The sequence below is a fragment of the Protomyctophum bolini genome (genome assembly GCF_963924005.1).
Source record: "Protomyctophum bolini genome assembly, chromosome: 6".
NCBI classification, from domain to species: Eukaryota; Metazoa; Chordata; class Actinopteri; order Myctophiformes; family Myctophidae; genus Protomyctophum; species Protomyctophum bolini.
The window spans coordinates 31756419-31776686 of NC_137867.1; the positions used below are offsets into that span (position 1 = coordinate 31756419).

Consider the following 20268-nt stretch of genomic DNA (forward strand, 5'->3'; position numbering starts at 1 on the left):
CCAATATATAAAAAAGAGACCAGGAATTTGTAAAATATCTTGCACAAATATTAAACACAAATTATTTATAACCTCTAACCTTATAGGTTGTGATAGCGTTCTTCCAGAGCTTGCGTCAAGGCAATAGCTACAGGGAAAGGCGTGAGATTGCCGAAAGAATAACCTTTGCACACAGCCCCCTGTGCCATCTGCCCTTTGACTTGCAATGGTTCATAATCAATCGGCTATACTTGCCTTCTTCTAGTTGTTGACTGGATTGGGGTCTGGACTCTAGTTTGCAGGGTGATTCAATCGATCTGAGAATCATTACTGTCTGCAGGGTCTAAAGACTGGCTCCATGGCCACGGTGGTTACAGACTCCAAGGCTCCTTTCTCCCTGGACCCATACCATGTCTCTGAAGAGCTGGGCTTTATCCTTTCTGCACCCCTGGTAGGTAAAAGAAATAAATGCTTTATGGAGTAGGATGAACTATAGTTTTCAATCAGGTCATCTCCCATGTACAGCAGATATGAACCATAACAAACTGGATTATATTCCAATGTTTTTAAGGTAAGCAGGAATCCAGGAATTAGATAGAAAGTAAAATAATATAAATTAATGCAAATGTAGTTACTTGCTGATGTTGATGTGTACTTCAAAGGCCTGTTTTGTTAGTTAAAAAAATTCAGTGTCCTGTCCTGGCAGTTACCACAATGTATTTTTAATAAATGGTATTCTTGAAAATTGCTAAACCGCCTTTATGGTTTAGACTATATGGAGCTACTGAAATTAATTTGAGTGTGGTCTTGATTTAAATTTAAATTTGCAATGTGGAGCAGACTTATACAATCATGAATTGAAAAAAAAAAGTTAGATTTTTATTTCAACACATATCTATGTTCAGTTGTTCACCAACAACTTTCCTCCCTAATTATCACATCATGATCTATCGGGTATAACTTAATTAGCATACTGTACGTATGTTGTTACTCTCATATACAGTGATATTTAACAGGAAACCTTTCTTAGGTTAACTAGAACATTTAAGGATTCTTTCTCCATCATGCTATATCCTTTCCATGCCTTTCAAGATCCGATACAGTATATGCAGTCCTAACAAAGTGTTTCACTTTCTTCTTGACTTTCAACTTCTAAAAGGCAGAGCTGCCATCCTACTACCGGCCATGGATGGATATTGCCCTGCATGTGACAGAACTAATAAACTCTCATGAGCTGCGCTCACTTATTCACAAGGTACAGTAATTGAATACATGAACAATTACAGTAAACATGATGAACTGGGAAGGAATGAAGTGTCTCATGTTAAATTCCCTCTCTCATCCCTTCTTCCCAGATGCCACTGTTGAGCATCCAGTTTTTGAAGAGCCATCGGGAGCTACGATTGGCACACCTAGTGCTGGGTGTTATGACCATGGGCTATGTGTGGCAGGAGGGAGAGAATGACACCATTCAGGTATGTGTCATTGGCACAGATGAGGGTGCTAAAGCCCCCTGCCCTTTTGGCAATGTGCACTTTTGAGAAAAAGTGTTGAGTGTTAGCATTATGTTATGCTTTAGCTATTGAAAAATAGCAGATCTACAAGCTCATAGCGCGCACTACGAGCTTGTAGGTCTGCAATTTTTGAAAAATCGAAGAACGACTGACATAGAAACATAGCTTTTTCAGAAAACTGTCGGGATGTAGAAGACATTTTTAGAATCTGATCTCAGGTCAAAATGGGTTAAGGCAACCGGCCGGTTCCACGTGCTAGGTGCCCTTTTTTCACTTGAGCACCTGCCCCTCTAAATGTCTATGCAGGCCACTGATCACTGGGTCTCTATTACCCTTTCTCTGTTCAGCTTGAAAACCTATTATTTTGGTAAGCAACACTCACATGTAGGGATGGGCAATATAGTGTTTATTTGTTATTTATTTATTTACCAAACATCAATATCATTGTAATACTATAGTAATTTACATTTTATTTCCAAAAGAGCAGATCTACAAACTCATAATCGGCTATTTTAGCTATTTTTGAAAATCTTTGACAAATTCTGGAAGATATATATATATTCCCGAAGGCGAGCCTAAATTAATGAAAACCAGGAAAAGACCACAATATCCAAAATTCCAGGCAATATCCAATCTCATATCACAAAATTGATATAATAGAGGGTATATGCACGTGACATCATCATCATACTCGGAAGTTACACAGGAACACCGAATGGCAAAAAAAAACTTTCTGGCCTTAACAGCCCATACATCCACAACAAAAAAGTCCTATCTGATTGCATTAAACAATGTTAAAGGGACACTTCACCCTTATGTAATAAATAATCTTTAGCAGTGAGCCCAGTGTCTCTGGACACTCCATCATCGCAGTTCCTGTTTACACTGAGCATGTGCAAACCTCCCGCAGGAGCATGGCACCTCCGTGCTCTATCCTCTTTATTTGTCCTAGCAGTAGTCCAGGAAGTAAGTGAGCCCAGTGTCCATGACATCAGAAACACTGGACTAGGCTCACTGCTAAAATCTTCACTTCGCTAAAACCTTCACTCACATATCTGTAGCCTACATGACTGCATATATTCATGGATATGTATGTAATTTAGTTAAAACTTGGAAACAGCTGAAATTTGGGGAAAGGTTCAATTGCGCAATGTAGACAAATAGATTAGAACTTTTGGCTTGTGTTTGAGTTGTGTGGCTGGATCAATTAATTGATTTAGTCACACAGATCAGGATTGGCCTTGTACTGCTGTTACATCTATGGATTTACATTTTATATTTTGTATCATCTATAAAATCTACAAGAAGCTAATGGCTGCTTTTTTTAGACTGTTAACTATGGTACAATAATTTTTCTTGTAATTACAGCGATACTTATAAGATAATTATGGTCTACAAAACAAGATGTCTAAGAATAATGTAATAATGTTGTATTTATGTGGAACGTATACATCAATTAAAGGGGACAAAATACTACTTGGGAAATTGGGAATATACAGTAGTGAATACTCCTGATCCTATCGGCAAATGTATAGATTTAGTAGCCTACCAGTGCATGTGCTACAGTATTGTTACAGAAACCTACACCTCTTATTCTTTGTAGTTACGGAGTACTTACAAAGTATTTGAGCTGTAAAATGAAGACGTGCTTGATCGGATCAAGTTCCCTGTAGGTTAAGTGCAAGGTATGTGGGTTAGAAACTGAAGCAATGCATACCTCCATCATGTTCTCTGTACTAGTAATTGTTTGTACTGTACAAGGTACTGTATCCGGGTTATAAAATGAAACCGTGTTTGTTCCCACCTTGTTCACAATAGGCAGGAGGGATATGTTTACTGCCAATTTGTTCCCTGTAGTATTTACAAGGCTAGTATACAGGCTGTAAAATAAAGTAAATTAATATGTAATACATTACTCATTATTCTCCTCTACTTTTTAATGCTGTTACAGACTGCAGACTCTGCACACTGTAAACTGAAGCAATGCTTTCCCCCTTTCAGGACCAGTAAAAGCAATTAGCTTCTCAAAATCGTTAATTTGTTTGATTGATTTATAAATGCTAGTACTACATAGTACTGTAGGTTAAAATTGGTTGGTTGCATCAAGATCCCAAATTAACTCGCTAATCTCAATTAGTCCAGGGGAAGAGACAGATTTTGGTACATGTCTCCTACATGTCTCTAGTTTATATTTTGGTATGATAACTCTTCCAATTCTGTAGCTTAATACCAGTTATCGCAGTTTTATGTGACCATACCATAAACATCCTATCTAAGGCAAAATTATCCAAATTATATTATGTTTTATGTAGCATGTAACGTGTCAAACTAGGGGGTTTTCATGATTCTGAATCCATTCCAAGTTTCGTTTTGCACAAAAAACACTCCTTGGCCAAGGACATATTCCAATACACGTTTTATAAACGTGTAACGATCATCAACGCTACATCATTTTCCTTTAAGATTTTACCTCGCAACCTGGCCGTTCCGTACTGGAAGATATCACAGCGTTTAGGACTTCCCCCAATCCTCACCCATGCGGATGCTGTGCTCGCTAACTGGAGGAAGAGGGATCCTGAAGGGTAAGATTCAACTACATTTATATCACAAAAACAATCCAATTATGCCAGCATATTATAGTATACATAGATCATGTATAAAAAAATTAACAAAAACAAGATACACGCACACACACACACACACACACACACACACACACACACACACACACACACACACACACACACACACACACACACACACACACACACACACACACACACACACACACACACACACACACACACACACATGAATGCATAAAACAGAACAAAAAACTAAGGAATACAATAATAAGTAAACACCCTTCCCAGGAACAACAATGAAAAATCAGGATCAAAGTAAATGCATACCTGTGCAAAGTTCATCCTACATTGTAAGACAGCCTAAATCATGTCCAAAAGCTTATCTGCAATGCAAGATGCAAGATGCAACTAACCATTATTATTATTATTATTATTTAAACAATTAATCGTTGCAACCTTGGCTTCGACCATACATTGACACTTTTATCACTATCTCTGTGTAATCTTGCCGTTTATCATTCTAAATACTATATCAAAAAATGTATGTGGAAGTTTCCATCTCATAGCCACCATCTTCTTTGCTGCTGTTAAGCCAGCAAAGACAATGTGCTTGTGTGTACATCTACAGATGGAGAAAAATGAGGAAACATTCAGACACTCCCAAACCATATGAAAGTAGGTAGATTCAACATGGTATAGTGAAGATCAATATTGTATAACTAACTGCACCTTTTCTTTCTCCGGTTTCTTTTTCTGTTCACCTTCATCTCCTGTGCCAGACCTATTGACATTGAGTAAGTACTTTGCGATTTCATTTTGGATTGAACATCCTGAGACCTGACAAAAGGACAAAGATTATTGTGTTATTATACCTGCAACATCCAGGAACCTGGAGTTGCTGGTCACCCTCCCAGGAGGGGAGAGCGTCCGGGGCTTCTTCATGGTTACTCTCTTGGTGGAATTGGCTGCTGTTCCAGCACTGAGGGTGAATATCTGGATTATACAACAACACTGACAGACACACATGACCTTGTACTGTTCCCCAGAGGGAAATTCAGGTCGCATAGTGGCAACAACAACACAGTTGAAATACAGGAGAGGTAGTAGATTAATAAACTACAATAGAAAGGTGTCCTCAGTAGCATTATCTCTAACAGTAGGCATGCCTTAATGATAATAGCGATGTATGCAATTACATTTCTACCTACAGCCATGACATATGTGCCATGTTATACTCCTGGGATATCCGATCATATCACCCAAAACATATTATTTTCCAAACCAGCATGCTTGTTTGGCAAGTCTATAGTATGTCTGTGATTTCAACACGTCACTGTATTAGGCTATATTCATTTACTGAGCACTGTAAACTCTCACGGCGAGGTAAGCAACCACACATCAAGGGTAGAGACAGGCTGGTGGTTTGTTTCTTCCACATTTTATAGACAATTATTAGGCCTTCATGCTTATACACTTAACGACATGGTTTCAACCTCAAGCATCCTTGTTGTGGCAGGCTCTGGAAGAGAGACTAACTACTAGTGCATCCATACTCCTTCAAAGACCTTCTGTATTCTAATCTGCCCATTGCAATATGCCAGATTGTTGATTAGTACAATTTGGTGGTGATCCTATTCAGTTCCCTCATTGGAGAGAAAAAGATGTTCATACACTGGAGGATATTTATGTATACAGAATTGTATTCGATCGTCTCTAAAGGCTAGTGTAGAGTTCTAAAACACCCATTTCATAAAATGTTGGTTTATCTCATAGCAGCACCCGTACGTACTGTAGACTCCAGACAATAGATGCTTTATGGAGGGCTGATATTTTGGACCTGGACCCAGTATGGTCCAATATATTTCTGGCCTCCAGAAGTCCTGATCACCAGCAAATTATACACTAACTTTATACATAGAGTATATTTGATGCCCAGGAAGCGCCACAAGGTTGTTGGCAATGTTATGGGAATGCTCTCAAAAAATGACACGTTAGCTCAGGCTAGGGAGATGGTTTCTTCTAACTTCTTTGACATTACACTCACTCTAAAAAAAAAGCGAGCCTTACAGCAGAGAAAACATTTATTGCTAGTTGCTAACTAGCTACACAAAGCATCCCTTTCCATTCAAGTGTGGGGTGCAAACGTACTTTAGATTATAGTGTACTTAGAGCTATCGACAGACTACTATACTGTGAATGGAGCAAAATGTGATAAAAAAAAGAAATGCAAGTAAGTCGCTGAATTGATAAATAAACTAGATAAAGTGCCCCTCGAGGCACAGGTCTCCACCAGGGCAGGTCAGGTTGTGGCCTCCTGGTGGCACTATAATAGGCCAATGTGAAGAAAAGAAATTCATTCGGCCATAGCCACTTGCCCAAATGTGCCCAAATGTGCTGACCTCATCACATAAATGTTGTGATGACGGCTATGGGCATATAGGCAAAGGCTTGCAATGGATTCAGAATCATGAACACCCCCTAGTTTGACATGTCACATGCTACTTAAAGTATAATGAATTGTGGAATGTTTTGCCTTATATTGGTTGATAATGGTACCCCAACTTTCAGCAGCTGTCACAAAGTTTCCCAAGGGAGTTGGGTTGGAACAAATGTATATGTGATTGTATGAAATGATTAAGCATGTGTAGCCGGCTGGAAATGAGCCTTTGGGGCCACCGTCGCAGCAGCCTCACACACTGCGTCAATCGTCATCACGTATTTAAATGCCCAGCCGGCAACCAAATGTCAGCTTGTTGTGGTGGTTTCGGCTGTGGGTTTTGCGACCCAGGTTGTTTGTTTCTTTTCTCTTCCCTGACCGGGTGAGTGACATGATGCATTGTGTGCGTATATATATATAGATGTGTGTATATATATATATAGCATTTTAATTATTTTTGTTATTACCCAGGTTTTCGGTCACGGTTGACGAGTCCATGTACTTACCAGAAGGATAACATGACAGAACACAGACACTTGAAGGTACATATACATGTTAAACAATTTGGTGCTCTGACTGGATGCTGTGTTTTGTGATATTATACTAAATGGGTGTTTGTCTCCATTTCCCTAGATATAGCCACTGCTGTTTTGTTTTAGTTTGTTTTGTTTGGTTTAGTTTAAGTTTATTTTGAGCCATTTCTGTTATTTGAGCCATTTCGTTTGTTTTCGGTTATTGAGCTGTTTCCTTTTTGTTAATTTGTTGTTTCCCCCCCCCCCATGGTGGCGAGTGTTTCATGTGGACGCCGAGGAGAGCCGAGTGGCGGTTTGGCTGACTGGCCGTAGGGGTTGCTATACCACTGGGATCTCACGTTAGCCCACGATTAAGGTTTGGCTGTGCACCTCTTTCCACGGTGTCGCTCCTGTTGTTTCCATGTATGCTGTGTGCTGTGCTTTGCTGTGCCTGTGCGTGTGATTTGTTATTTTAGCTTCTTAGTCGTCGTATTGGTTAGTGTGTTTTTCTAGTTGGTTGGTTCACCCTTATAGCCTTTTAACTATTTTGCCTATTGGCCCCACTGGCCCCAAATGTAACCTCGCCTCCCCCTTTTATCATTAGTGTGTACCTGCTTTTAAGAGATTGTTTGCCTTATATATATATATATGATATTAAACGTTTTGTATACGCCTTATATATATATATGATAGATGTTTTGTATTCATACTCTTAACAAATTTATTAATCAGTTAAGAGTATGAATACAAAACATCTATCATATATATATATAAGGCGTATACAAAACGTTTAATATCATATATATATATATAAGGCAAACAATCTCTTAAAAGCAGGTACACACTAATGATAAAAGGGGGAGGCGAGGTTACATTTGGGGCCAGTGGGGCCAATAGGCAAAATAGTTAAAAGGCTATAAGGGTGAACCAACCAACTAGAAAAACACACTAACCAATACGACGACTAAGAAGCTAAAATAACAAATCACACGCACAGGCACAGCAAAGCACAGCACACAGCATACATGGAAACAACAGGAGCGACACCGTGGAAAGAGGTGCACAGCCAAACCTTAATCGTGGGCTAACGTGAGATCCCAGTGGTATAGCAACCCCTACGGCCAGTCAGCCAAACCGCCACTCGGCTCTCCTCGGCGTCCACATGAAACACTCGCCACCATGGGGGGGGGGGAAACAACAAATTAACAAAAAGGAAACAGCTCAATAACCGAAAACAAACGAAATGGCTCAAATAACAGAAATGGCTCAAAATAAACTTAAACTAAACCAAACAAAACAAACTAAAACAAAACAGCAGTGGCTATATCTAGGGAAATGGAGACAAACACCCATTTAGTATAATATCACAAAACACAGCATCCAGTCAGAGCACCAAATTGTTTAACATGTATATGTACCTTCAAGTGTCTGTGTTCTGTCATGTTATCCTTCTGGTAAGTACATGGACTCGTCAACCGTGACCGAAAACCTGGGTAATAACAAAAATAATTAAAATGCTATATATATATATACACACATCTATATATATATACGCACACAATGCATCATGTCACTCACCCGGTCAGGGAAGAGAAAAGAAACAAACAACCTGGGTCGCAAAACCCACAGCCGAAACCACCACAACAAGCTGACATTTGGTTGCCGGCTGGGCATTTAAATACGTGATGACGATTGACGCAGTGTGTGAGGCTGCTGCGACGGTGGCCCCAAAGGCTCATTTCCAGCCGGCTACATTCACCCCCATTTTTTCTTTTATTGTCGTCCCGACAATAACCTAGTCTAACACCAAGGCCTGCTAAAAACTACTGCTGTGGAGCTGCTCACACCAGGTATCCGGGAGAGTGTAGCCGCACCCCCCATCGCCACTGGCAGATTATGAGGATTGGAGTGTTGTCCAGCTGTCTCCCGAGTCGACCTTCGTATGGCACCTGCTTCGCTAGGAGGGGCTGGTGGATACCCGGAGGTAGTTGGGGGGCTCAGCACTGGTTGATGTACGGGGGCAGTTGGGGGGCTCAGCACTGGTTGATGTACAGGGGCAGTTGGGGGGCTCAGCACTGGTTGATGTACGGGGGCAGTTGGGGGGCTCGGCACCGGTTGATGTACGGGGGCAGTTGGGGGGCTCGGCACCACCAACGGACCAGTGGGGGGGATGTCACTGGCTGGGACATCAACTGGACCTGGCCTCGTGGGATGAGCAGGGCCCACCATGACGTATAGCTCGTCGTCGTCGTCTTCGTCTCCCTCGTCCCTCCGGCCGCAGGACTTTTGGTTCACCATGGGTTGGGCAACAGGATGGCTGCCTGGTAACGGTTTAATCATGGAGCGATTTACCTGCCGTGTTCGAGGCAAGTCCTGCTGTGGGGCTACGGTGTAAACGCAGCCACCTGGCTTAGGGGGCTTGATGACCTGATGGATGGCGGGAGCCCAAATGTCCTGGATCTTATTTCTCCCTCTGTTAGAGTGGTCCCGTAGGTAGACCAGCTGGCCAACTGGCAACACCTCTTCCTGGGCTCGTTGGTCTGCCCGGCCTTTCCTCTGTGCTGCTGCCACCTTCAGCCTTTCCCGGGCGGCCTCTGCTGCTATCCGGAGCCGTCGTTGATGTTCTCGAACCCAGTCACAGACGTCACCGGCAGCCGGCTCCGCTACCCGGCCCAGCAGGAAATCTACCGGGAGCTGGGGTTCCTGGCCAAACATCAGAAGGAATGGGGATGCACCAGTGGACTGGTGTGGCGTGGTGTTGTAGTTGAACAGCAGTTGTGGGAGGTACTCCGGCCAGCGGTGTTTCTGCTCCACGGGCAAGGTACGGAGTAGGTCGTGCAAAGTGCGGTTGAAACGCTCGCATTGTCCATTACCTTGTGGATGGTAAGGAGTGGTACGGGATTTGGTTATGCCATACATGGCACATAGTTGCTGGATAATGGTACTCTCAAAGTTTCTTCCCTGATCGGAATGGATCCGGCCTGGCACGCCGTACTTGTAGAACCATTCCTTGACGAGTACATCTGCCACTGTTGATGCTCTCTGGTCACGGGTTGGAATGGCCTGGGTAAACTTGGAAAATACATCAGTTAGGACCAGCACATGTTCCCTACCATCCCGGGCAGGTTCCAAACATGTAAAGTCAATAGCCAAGATTTGATTGGGTTTACACGCCAACAAGTGGCCCATAGGGGCCCTTACCCGAGGCTGGGTGTCCTTAGAGAGGCTGCACCGCTCGCACAGCTGGCACCACTGTTTGATGATCTTGAACATACCTGGCCAGTAGCACCTCTCCCGGATCAACTCAGTCGTCCGTTCCGCACCCTGGTGGCCATGGTTGTGGTGCAACTGGTGGAACACCTCCTCCCTCAGGCACCCAGGCAGAAGTAATTGGTGGACCTCACTCCCTCCATCTGGCCTTCGGCAAACCCTGTATAGCAGGCCGTCCTCCAGGGTGAGACGGTCCCATTGTCTTAATAGCCCCAGGGTTTCTGCAGAGAGACCTTGTCTCTCCATGCACCCCGGCCTACGACGTTCTTGCCAGAATGGGATGAGGGCACCGATGGCGGAATCCGCAGCCTGTAGGACAGCCAGGTCGGCATTCGTCCGTTCCGGTAGGGCAGAGATGGCTGCCTGGGTGGCTATCAGCGGTCTCCCCCCAGCGGCTCGTTGGACGGTCGCAGGTAACGGTGTTCCAGGACGGGGCTGAGGCTCCAGGGTAGCAGACGGGTCGGATTGCCTCGACAGGGCGTCTGCGTTCTGGTTAGTGCGTCCGGGGCGATAGCGGATGGTGTAGTCGAACACTGCCAACTCCGACTCCCAGCGTTGCTCTATGGCGCCCAGATTTGCGGTCTGCAGGTGACTCAGTGGGTTGTTGTCCGTCCAGACTACACATTTCTGGCTCAGCAGGTACTCTCTGAATTTTTTGGTCATGGCCCATTTCATTCCCAGAAATTCTAACTTCATGGAACTGTACCTCTTTTCTGCAGGGTCTAGGCTGCGACTGGCATAGGCAATAGGCCTGACTTTCCCTTCTTGTTCCTGAGAGAGGACGGCTCCCAAACCTGCATGGCTCGCATCCACCTCTAAGATGAAAGGGAGGGAGAAGTTAGCATAAGCTAGTACAGGAGAGGACACAAGCTTTGTCTTGAGGCCATCAAAACTTTGCTGGCACTGTTCAGTCCACACCCCCCGCAAGGAAACCCCACGACCCCTTCTGTTCTTCGTCCCCGTCAGGTCAGCCACCAGTCGATGGAGTGGTGATGCCAGCTTTGCGAATCCCTCCACATACCTCCTATAGTAGCTCCCGAAACCTAGAAAAGACCTTAGTTCAGGGACATTTGACGGAGTTGGCCAGGCCGCGACAGCCGCTATCTTCTTTGGATCGGTAGCCACCCCTGCGGAGGATATTACATGTCCCAGGTACTGTACCTCCTTTTTAAAGAAATGGCACTTTTCAAGCTTGACCTTGAGACCCTCCCTCTGCAGGCGACTCAGGACCAGGTCCAAACGGCTGATGTGCTCATCTACTGTGGATGAGAAAACAACAATGTCATCAATGTACAATAAGAGTGACTGACAGTGTTGGTCCCCAAACATCCTCTCCATCAAACGTTGGAAGGTACTGGGGGCATTGCACAACCCAAAGGGCATTCGCTGGAACTCAAACAGGCCGAAAGGGGTGCAAAAAGCAGTCTTCTGTTTGTCCTGCTCTGTCACCGGGACCTGGTGGTAACCACTAGCCAGATCCATGGTGGAAAACCACTTCGCTCCCGACAGGGCGTCTAGTGATTCCTCAATACGTGGTAGGGGGAAGGCATCCTTCCGGGTCTTTCCATTGAGCTGCCTGTAGTCAACGCAGAGGCGGAGACTTCGATCCTTCTTCCTAACCAGGACGATAGGGGAAGCATAGGGGCTACAACTCTCCCGGATAATCTGGCCATCCAACAACTGACGGATATGAGCCTTGACCTCCTCATAATCACAGGGGGGTATTCTCCTATACCTCTGTCTGATGGGAACATCATCTACTAAAGGTATGTCATGTGTTATGAGGTTAGTGCAGCCCAAATCACTTTCACAAGTAGCAAACACAGACTGGTAGTCGAGTAATAGTGACCTTACCGGCTCTTGGTCTGTGTCAGGCAGGTCAGACAGGTCCATACTCTCTATCTGGTTGACCATGGGGCTGGGCTGGCTGACTTGTGAAAAGGATGTAGCTGTCACCCCCACTGGCTCCTGTACTTCAGTAGATACCCCTGGGGGCAGACTGACGATCTGGGCCTGTATTAACACACCTATGGGTTGGCGGGGGTGTAAGGTGACACAGTTCTCAGCTACGTTTATCACAGGGACATAGACAGTGTTTCGGATAACCGTTACCATAGCTGGGGAAACTAACACTCCTTCAGGGAGGCCCCCCCAGTTTACCAACGGTTCCAACAAGGCTTCTCCCTGGTTCCCACTTACATGAGAGGAGCAGGTTGCTGCCACTAACTTCATGGTACCCCCAGGTATGGTAACGGAAGTTTTGCCTCGGACTCGGGCCACCCCTGATCTGGTCTGCTCTGGTCTATTGTGGGCGTCGTGGCAATGCTGCAGGGCCTGTAACCAGGAGGTAGGGGAAAACTGAACAGCAGGTAGATTGAAAAGGGCCAGTCCATGCTGGCTAAAGAGCTGATAATAACATTCCCTAATGATGTTCATACCCAACACTCCGGGAAGCTCAGGAGGAGATACCTGGCCGGGAGGGTCCCTCACAATCAAAACACCCCGCTGTGGTATTATCTTGCCCAACACCTCAACATCTAGCTCTATGTAGCCTACATATGGTATCTCTAAACCATTGGCAGCCCGGAGTTGCAACCAGCGACAAGAACGAGGGGCCCCTTGAAAATGTTCTAAAAAGAAACTTTCCCTGATGGTGGTTACCATTGAACCCGTGTCTAGTAGACAGTTCACTGTTACCCCTCCCATGCTCATGGATACTCTAGGACATGTACCTACCAAACTAGAGGCCTCAGGTTGGTTGGTGGCACTTTGGGTATTTGAGCCGACGTCGCCCCCCTCTGATGTATGGCTCTGTACATCAGTGGGTGTTAGTTTTCCGCCTGGTGAGAAGCGGAGGAAACTGCTGCTCTGGGCTGGTACCCCTGTGGTTGCTGGTTAGCGGGAATAACACGTACATTATCACATTCTCTGGCATAGTGGCCTGGTTTCTGGCAGCGCCTACATATGACAGGACCTGAGTAAGGTTGGAATTGTCTAGGTGCTGGCTGAGTTGGTTTGGGGGGCGACCGTAGTGCTAGACGGCTTTGAGTAAGTGTATTTAGCTGCTCTTGTTGCATTTTTAACATGTTTCTCATCTCTGCCATCTCTACACTACCAGGGCTGCTAGGCCCCTCACCCACCCGCTGTGCTAGAAGGCTTTGAGTAAGTGTATTTAGCTGCGCTTGTTGCATTTTTAACATGTTTTTCATCTCTGCCATCTCTGAGCTACCAGGGCTGCTAGGCCCATCACCCACCCTCTGAATAGCACACAAGGCCGGGAGAGAATAACTCCTACCTCTAGGCTCATCTGGACGCCCCTCCCGTTCCCAACGAATGGCCTCAGCTCTTATCTGTAGTAGGGAATAATAGGGATACTGGCGTATAACACGTTTTAACTCTCTACGGAGGTCAGGGTCACAAACATGTTCTACAAACTGGTCACGTAGCAAGGTAGTAGCATTGGGCATTCCATCTGGGGCACAACGTTCTATTTTCTCCATGAGACAATACAGGGCATGAGAAAACTCTTGTAGTGATTCTCCCTCCCGCTGCTTCCTAGAGAAGAAACTCTCCTGAAGAGAAACATAGGTTTTAGAGCAGCCATACAGGTCTTGAAGAACAGACAATATCCTATCGGGGTCTTCCCTGTCTGCCTTGGGCCCATACCTAATTTCATCCTTTGCCTCTCCCTCCAAATGATCGTAGATGAAATAGGCCTGATCAATAGGCCTAAGGTGTCGAGCCCTAACAGTTGCCTTCACTTCCTCTGCCCAATCCTCTACCGGGATCCCTGAAGTCCCCCTAAATGAAGGACACTTTCTTTCTCTGGGAACATGATATAGCAGGCGCTCGGCAGGTAAAATGTCTGTGTTAGAAACATCACAAGTGACGCTGCTGCGTCCCGGTGCTGGCTGAGGAGCAGGAGCCCCTGCCCGTGAAGCAGTAGCCTCTGCCTGTTCAATCAGTGAGTCCTTGTCAGCCTGTAGTTGGCGCACCAACTCCCTCAGTTCCAGTTCATTGGCCATGGCCACCAGTCAAAACCAGCCTAATCAGACACTTGACGTCAATCAGGGCAATGGACGCAATCAGCTGGTCCCCCGTAGCACCAACTGCTGTTTTGTTATATAAATATAAACAATAAAGTCATTTCAACAAAAGAAAAAAAATTGAGCCATTTCCAACACAAAAAAATAAGTAAAAATGAACAGATGTCTCAAGTGCCTTATTAAGTCCTGCCGACTGCGACAGATTGTAACCAAGTGTATCAAAGGATTTACTTTTGGATGACTACGCCACCTTGAGATAATTCAAGGAATTAAACAGACCAGTAAACTGGGTTCCCCACAAATGCAAGTTTGTTATAATGACTTGAGACTTTGTTCCACAGAACGGAAATTTATTAATCAGTTAAGAGTATGAATACAAAACATCTATCATATATATATATAAGGCGTATACAAAACGTTTAATATCATATATATATATATATATAAGGCAAACAATCTCTTAAAAGCAGGTACACACTAATGATAAAAGGGGGAGGCGAGGTTACATTTGGGGCCAGTGGGGCCAATAGGCAAAATAGTTAAAAGGCTATAAGGGTGAACCAACCAACTAGAAAAACACACTAACCAATACGACGACTAAGAAGCTAAAATAACAAATCACACGCACAGGCACAGCAAAGCACAGCACACAGCATACATGGAAACAACAGGAGCGACACCGTGGAAAGAGGTGCACAGCCAAACCTTAATCGTGGGCTAACGTGAGATCCCAGTGGTATAGCAACCCCTACGGCCAGTCAGCCAAACCGCCACTCGGCTCTCCTCGGCGTCCACATGAAACACTCGCCACCATGGGGGGGGGGAAACAACAAATTAACAAAAAGGAAACAGCTCAATAACCGAAAACAAACGAAATGGCTCAAATAACAGAAATGGCTCAAAATAAACTTAAACTAAACCAAACAAAACAAACTAAAACAAAACAGCAGTGGCTATATCTAGGGAAATGGAGACAAACACCCATTTAGTATAATATCACAAAACACAGCATCCAGTCAGAGCACCAAATTGTTTAACATGTATATGTACCTTCAAGTGTCTGTGTTCTGTCATGTTATCCTTCTGGTAAGTACATGGACTCGTCAACCGTGACCGAAAACCTGGGTAATAACAAAAATAATTAAAATGCTATATATATATATACACACATCTATATATATATACGCACACAATGCATCATGTCACTCACCCGGTCAGGGAAGAGAAAAGAAACAAACAACCTGGGTCGCAAAACCCACAGCCGAAACCACCACAACAAGCTGACATTTGGTTGCCGGCTGGGCATTTAAATACGTGATGACGATTGACGCAGTGTGTGAGGCTGCTGCGACGGTGGCCCCAAAGGCTCATTTCCAGCCGGCTACACATGCAACATTGAGAAGCATGCAACATGCTGTGTGATTACCTGTTTCGGTTCGCGACACACACACACACACAGGGCGATGTATGGATAAATCAAACGAACGATTAAGCAAGCAACATTGAGAAGGATGCAACATGCTGTGTGATTTACCTGTTTGGGTTTGTTTTGCGCGACTGGCTCGCAAATGTTTGGAGGCACGCGTGTATTGAGAAAGTGCGCTGCGTTTTCTTCGTGGCATATTGTGTTTTTGGGGGGGTGATGGCAGAGTATATTTTGTTGGTGGAGTGAGTAGCCTACAGTGCAGTCAGAGAGTAGTTCACAGGTCACACACAGGAGCAGTGAAAGGGGGAGGGGCCTTCGGATGGCAGTGTAGAGTAGGCATGACATTGAGGGGTAGAAACCATCCCGGTCGCGTGGTTGATCTAACGTGTGTGTCACTGTGAAGGACTGGCCCCATGAAGTGAACGTAGTTGGCGTAGTAGACGCCAACATGACGATTTTGACGTAGGCTGTTGAGGTTGAGCAAGAATAGCGTGTTTCAGAAAAGTAATATTTAAACAGTAAATAAGACATTTTTGGCGAATGCAATGTAGTCTATATGTTTTGTGGGAGTGTGCAGGTTTTATTTTGCATAGAGAGATGTGTGGTGGAAGTGTGGTTTGGTCGGAGATAGAGCACGAATGAACGGCCATGTGCTCATGTACCCCCTGTCTATTAGGTCAGAAAAGTAATATTTAAACAGTAAATAAGACATTTTTGGCGAATGCAATGTAGTCTATATGTTTTGTGGGAGTGTGCAGGTTTTATTTTGCATAGAGAGATGTGTGGTGGAAGTGTGGTTTGGTCGGAGATAGAGCACGAATGAACGGCCATGTGCTCATGTACCCCCTGTCTATTAGGGTAGCAGGATGAGTAAATAAAGAAGGGTGTAACATTGTCACCTTGGTGCCAGCAGGGAGTATGACTAAACTTAAACTAAGGCAGGATAACCATCTCAAAAACAAACATGGATGAAACTGTGGCCTTTTGATGAAGCAATATGCCAAAATGTTCAACATGTGCCACAAATTGACCTATAGCTAAGCCCCTCCCCAAACTGCTATGGTCCAATCACAGCTAAGCATAACATGGGTTAGACCAGAGAAATCTAGTATGAGAGTGGCGACACTAGTGTTGACTCCCATTGTAACAATGGAATGTGAAAGTGCTCATTCTATCTCAATGGAAGAGTTCCAATGTTTGGAACTATAGCCCATAGAGGCACCCGTTTTGCGGCGAGACCAAAGCGTGTCGCCACTCTTTACTATTCCACTCGGGGTTAGACAAACCTCTCCACCAATAGTTTTCCTATGATAAAACATTGTTTTAAAAAAGAAATGTCACACACATATTTTTCCAGTGCATATAGCAGGCCTTGTTTGTCGGATTTGGAAGAGATTTTGAAGGTCTGGTTAAAATAATGAACCAGTATTTAATGTGTAAAATCCATGATATTTACATTGGAATGAATGAGCCCGGCTGGAAAGTGTCGGGCTTAGAGGGCAGGGCTTAGCTAAAGGTGAATTATTTAATGGATAATGGGTATGTGTTGCAGAGTATTCCCCTTGTGATCAATGGTGTCAGGTGTGAAGATGTTGAGACTGTGGCCAAAGCCCTGGAGGACATGAGCCAGTCAATTGAAGGCATGACACATGCACTCAAACTGATGCACGGTAATGATTTAACATATTGTACATACTGTAATGTATTCATAGTCATCTGGTTTACAATGTGCATTATTATGCAGTAGATATGCCTTTTCTTCCCCTCCTAAGCTCACGTGGAGCCATCAGTCTTCTATGGAATTATGAGGATCTATCTATCTGGGTACATATTGATATTTTTTTACTCTCATCAAAACATGTAAAACGTGTGTGTGTGTGTGTGTGTGTGTGTGTGTGTGTGTGTGTGTGTGTGTGTGTGTGTGTGTGTGGCTGTACAAAATCCATGCACACAAATAAATGCACAAACAGTACACTCACAAATTGACCCTTATGGGTTCTTTGCGGATCCACTTCTGAGGATTTGGTTGTGCATTAGGTGGAGAGACAACCCCTCCATGCCAAAGGGTCTGGTGTATGAGGGTCTCCAGACAGCTCCTATGGAGTACTCAGGTGGAAGTGCTGCACAGAGCAGCCTACTACACTGCTTTGATGAGCTGTTGGGAGTCAAACATGAAGAGAAAAGTGGTGAGATCCTTCCTTGAGTGTTCACAAGTACCAGAGATAAATTACATCAATTTAACAATCTAAACGTAATGTTTTGATTGAAATATCTGTAAGTGTGTACTGTAGTGTATACTGTAGTAATACATGGTTATGCCGTTGCACTTAATCAGTTACATGAGTTGCAGGAGAGAAAAGGAGAAATTTACAAATAGTGAAATAGAGTCTGGCCCATGTTATTTATTCAAGTTGCATTGCCCATGCTTTTTTGAGAATAAAGAAGACCCTTGTTATATGCTGAAGTAAGAGTGACCCCAGGAAGCTAATGGGGATCCTATTAAAAAAACAAAACAATAAGCATTTGTTTCAGACAGTGCCAAACGGCAATGAAACATTTCAAACGAATGAAAAATGTATTTATTTTTAATCAAACTGCTCTATTGTGAAGGTGCCTTTTTAACCCGCATGAGGAACTACATGCCACCTGCCCATAAACAGCTGATCGAGGCCATCTCCCAGCAGACCTCTTTGGGGGGTTTTGTCCAGGAGTGTTCCAACGTGCGGCTGAGCCAGGCCTTCCAATGCTGCGTCAACAAATTGTCAGCTTTGCGGAGCTACCATATCAACGTGGTCAGCCGCTTCATCACGGTGCCTGCTGCCCGCGCACGCCAGCTCCGCAGCCAGGGCCGGTCCTCAGGGGAAGAGACAGTGAGTAAGGCCCCTACAGCACTGGAGGAGAGAGGAACTGGGGGCTCTGGCATTATGAACTTCCTAAAGACTGTGAGGGACCGGACACTAGACGCCGCCCTGCCACAAACCAGCAAAGCTGTCGAGAAAGCTACAATTGAGCATCATAGATGACATGGATCTTTTGCTAAAATGAACACTGCACATAAAAGACTGATCGCATAATGCACCCCAGATAATAATATACAGCATTAATAAACTGATGTTTTGAGGAATTGTGAAAGGTTTAGAATGTTTGTATTATGTCTGGCTTTGTTGTGTCCCTGAGCAAACCTCAGTTATATGGATATGAGTGATAGCCGTCATTCAGTCCAAACCATAATTCAAGCCATCACTGTTGAGTCCCATTAAATTCAACCACTAATTTCATCAATCTGAAGAAGAATGCAAAAACTCCATCATGTCCTTTCCAGACCAAGATTACTAAATACAATCGCCCGCGTTTTGTGATGGACACATTATAAAACACTCGTGCAAAATGTCCCACATTTCTTTTGAAAAGTGACCAAGAATAGTCTCCTCGGATTTAAATACATCACAAATCTGTCAACATTAATTTACCATCATGCTTGCGTGTTTTGTAAATGACACCACTTGTTTTTGACAACACGAAAAAGTAAAAACTGTCAATGAACATACTGTAGGATCACACACACACAAATACATCACACAAATACTGCAACACCCTGTGAAGCCATGGGAGGGCACTGAATGGCAGTGTCATTCAAAAGAAGGTAAGACAGTAGTCTTTTACACCTCATTACCTGAACAAATCAATGATACGTGATCCACAGATTGTTCCCCTTTTTACTATTAGTATTAGCAAATGTAAGACATTGTATATTGACTAGAGGTTTGGTCTGCCAGGGTTGACGTCACGACTACCTAGTCATTACGTCACCTCCTCCTTTTATAAGGCATCGTGCCAGAATCACTCTTTGTCGGATTATAAACTACAGTCTAGTCCGTATAAGAATATAAAACTAAGCTTATCTTTTAACTTGTCCATCTTTAAATCTCATCTACTTGGCAAGCCTTTAGTCAAGACTGTCTAAACTCCTCCTGAAGCTAGGAGTTACACCTGGTCAGCACTTCCGCTCTTGTGACCACGGAACATTCTCAACCCTCACACATCGGCTCTCACATCCAGAATTTGGGCCGCAAAGCTATAGTGTCGGGGCTTTGTCATTGTACCCATCTGTCTGCGTCCCTTTTGTGACCACTATATGTAGATCTCTGCATCTGCCTGTGCAGCCTGTCTACCTGTGTCCCCTTGTTTAGAGGCAGCGGTGGCCGAGTGGATTGCGGAGCGGTCTAGATACCGGAAGGTCGCCAGTTCGAATCAGCGATCCGACACGTTAAAATTACCACCGTTGAAGTGCCCTTGGACAAGGCATTGAACCTCTACCATGAAATGCTCCATGTGGGCCTTGCTGTAAACAAGTATCTGATGCTTAGTCGAGTTACCCTTGGTAAACATGATTTACCAGAACGCATTTCTTCTTCTTCTTCTCTTGATGCCCACATATGGAGATCCCTGATGACTTAGTATATATGCCCATACCAGTATGTCTACCTATAATGTAAACC

At 44.3% G+C, this 20268-nt stretch overlaps 1 protein-coding gene across 1 annotated transcript in view; it reads left to right on the plus strand.

The window, feature by feature from the left end:
- Positions 1-18792, plus strand: part of ido1 (indoleamine 2,3-dioxygenase 1) — a gene marked incomplete at both ends in the record, with an annotated part of 21027 nt that extends 2235 nt beyond the window's left edge. Inside the window, 10 exons of the mRNA XM_080765758.1 lie at positions 320-430; positions 1139-1234; positions 1335-1454; positions 3957-4075; positions 4858-4872; positions 4964-5063; positions 17322-17439; positions 17542-17593; positions 17807-17955; positions 18380-18792. Coding sequence (XP_080621884.1) covers positions 320-430; positions 1139-1234; positions 1335-1454; positions 3957-4075; positions 4858-4872; positions 4964-5063; positions 17322-17439; positions 17542-17593; positions 17807-17955; positions 18380-18792 — 1293 coding nt within the window. The remainder of the gene's footprint in view (positions 1-319; positions 431-1138; positions 1235-1334; positions 1455-3956; positions 4076-4857; positions 4873-4963; positions 5064-17321; positions 17440-17541; positions 17594-17806; positions 17956-18379) is intronic.
- Positions 18793-20268: the final 1476 nt, after the last annotated feature.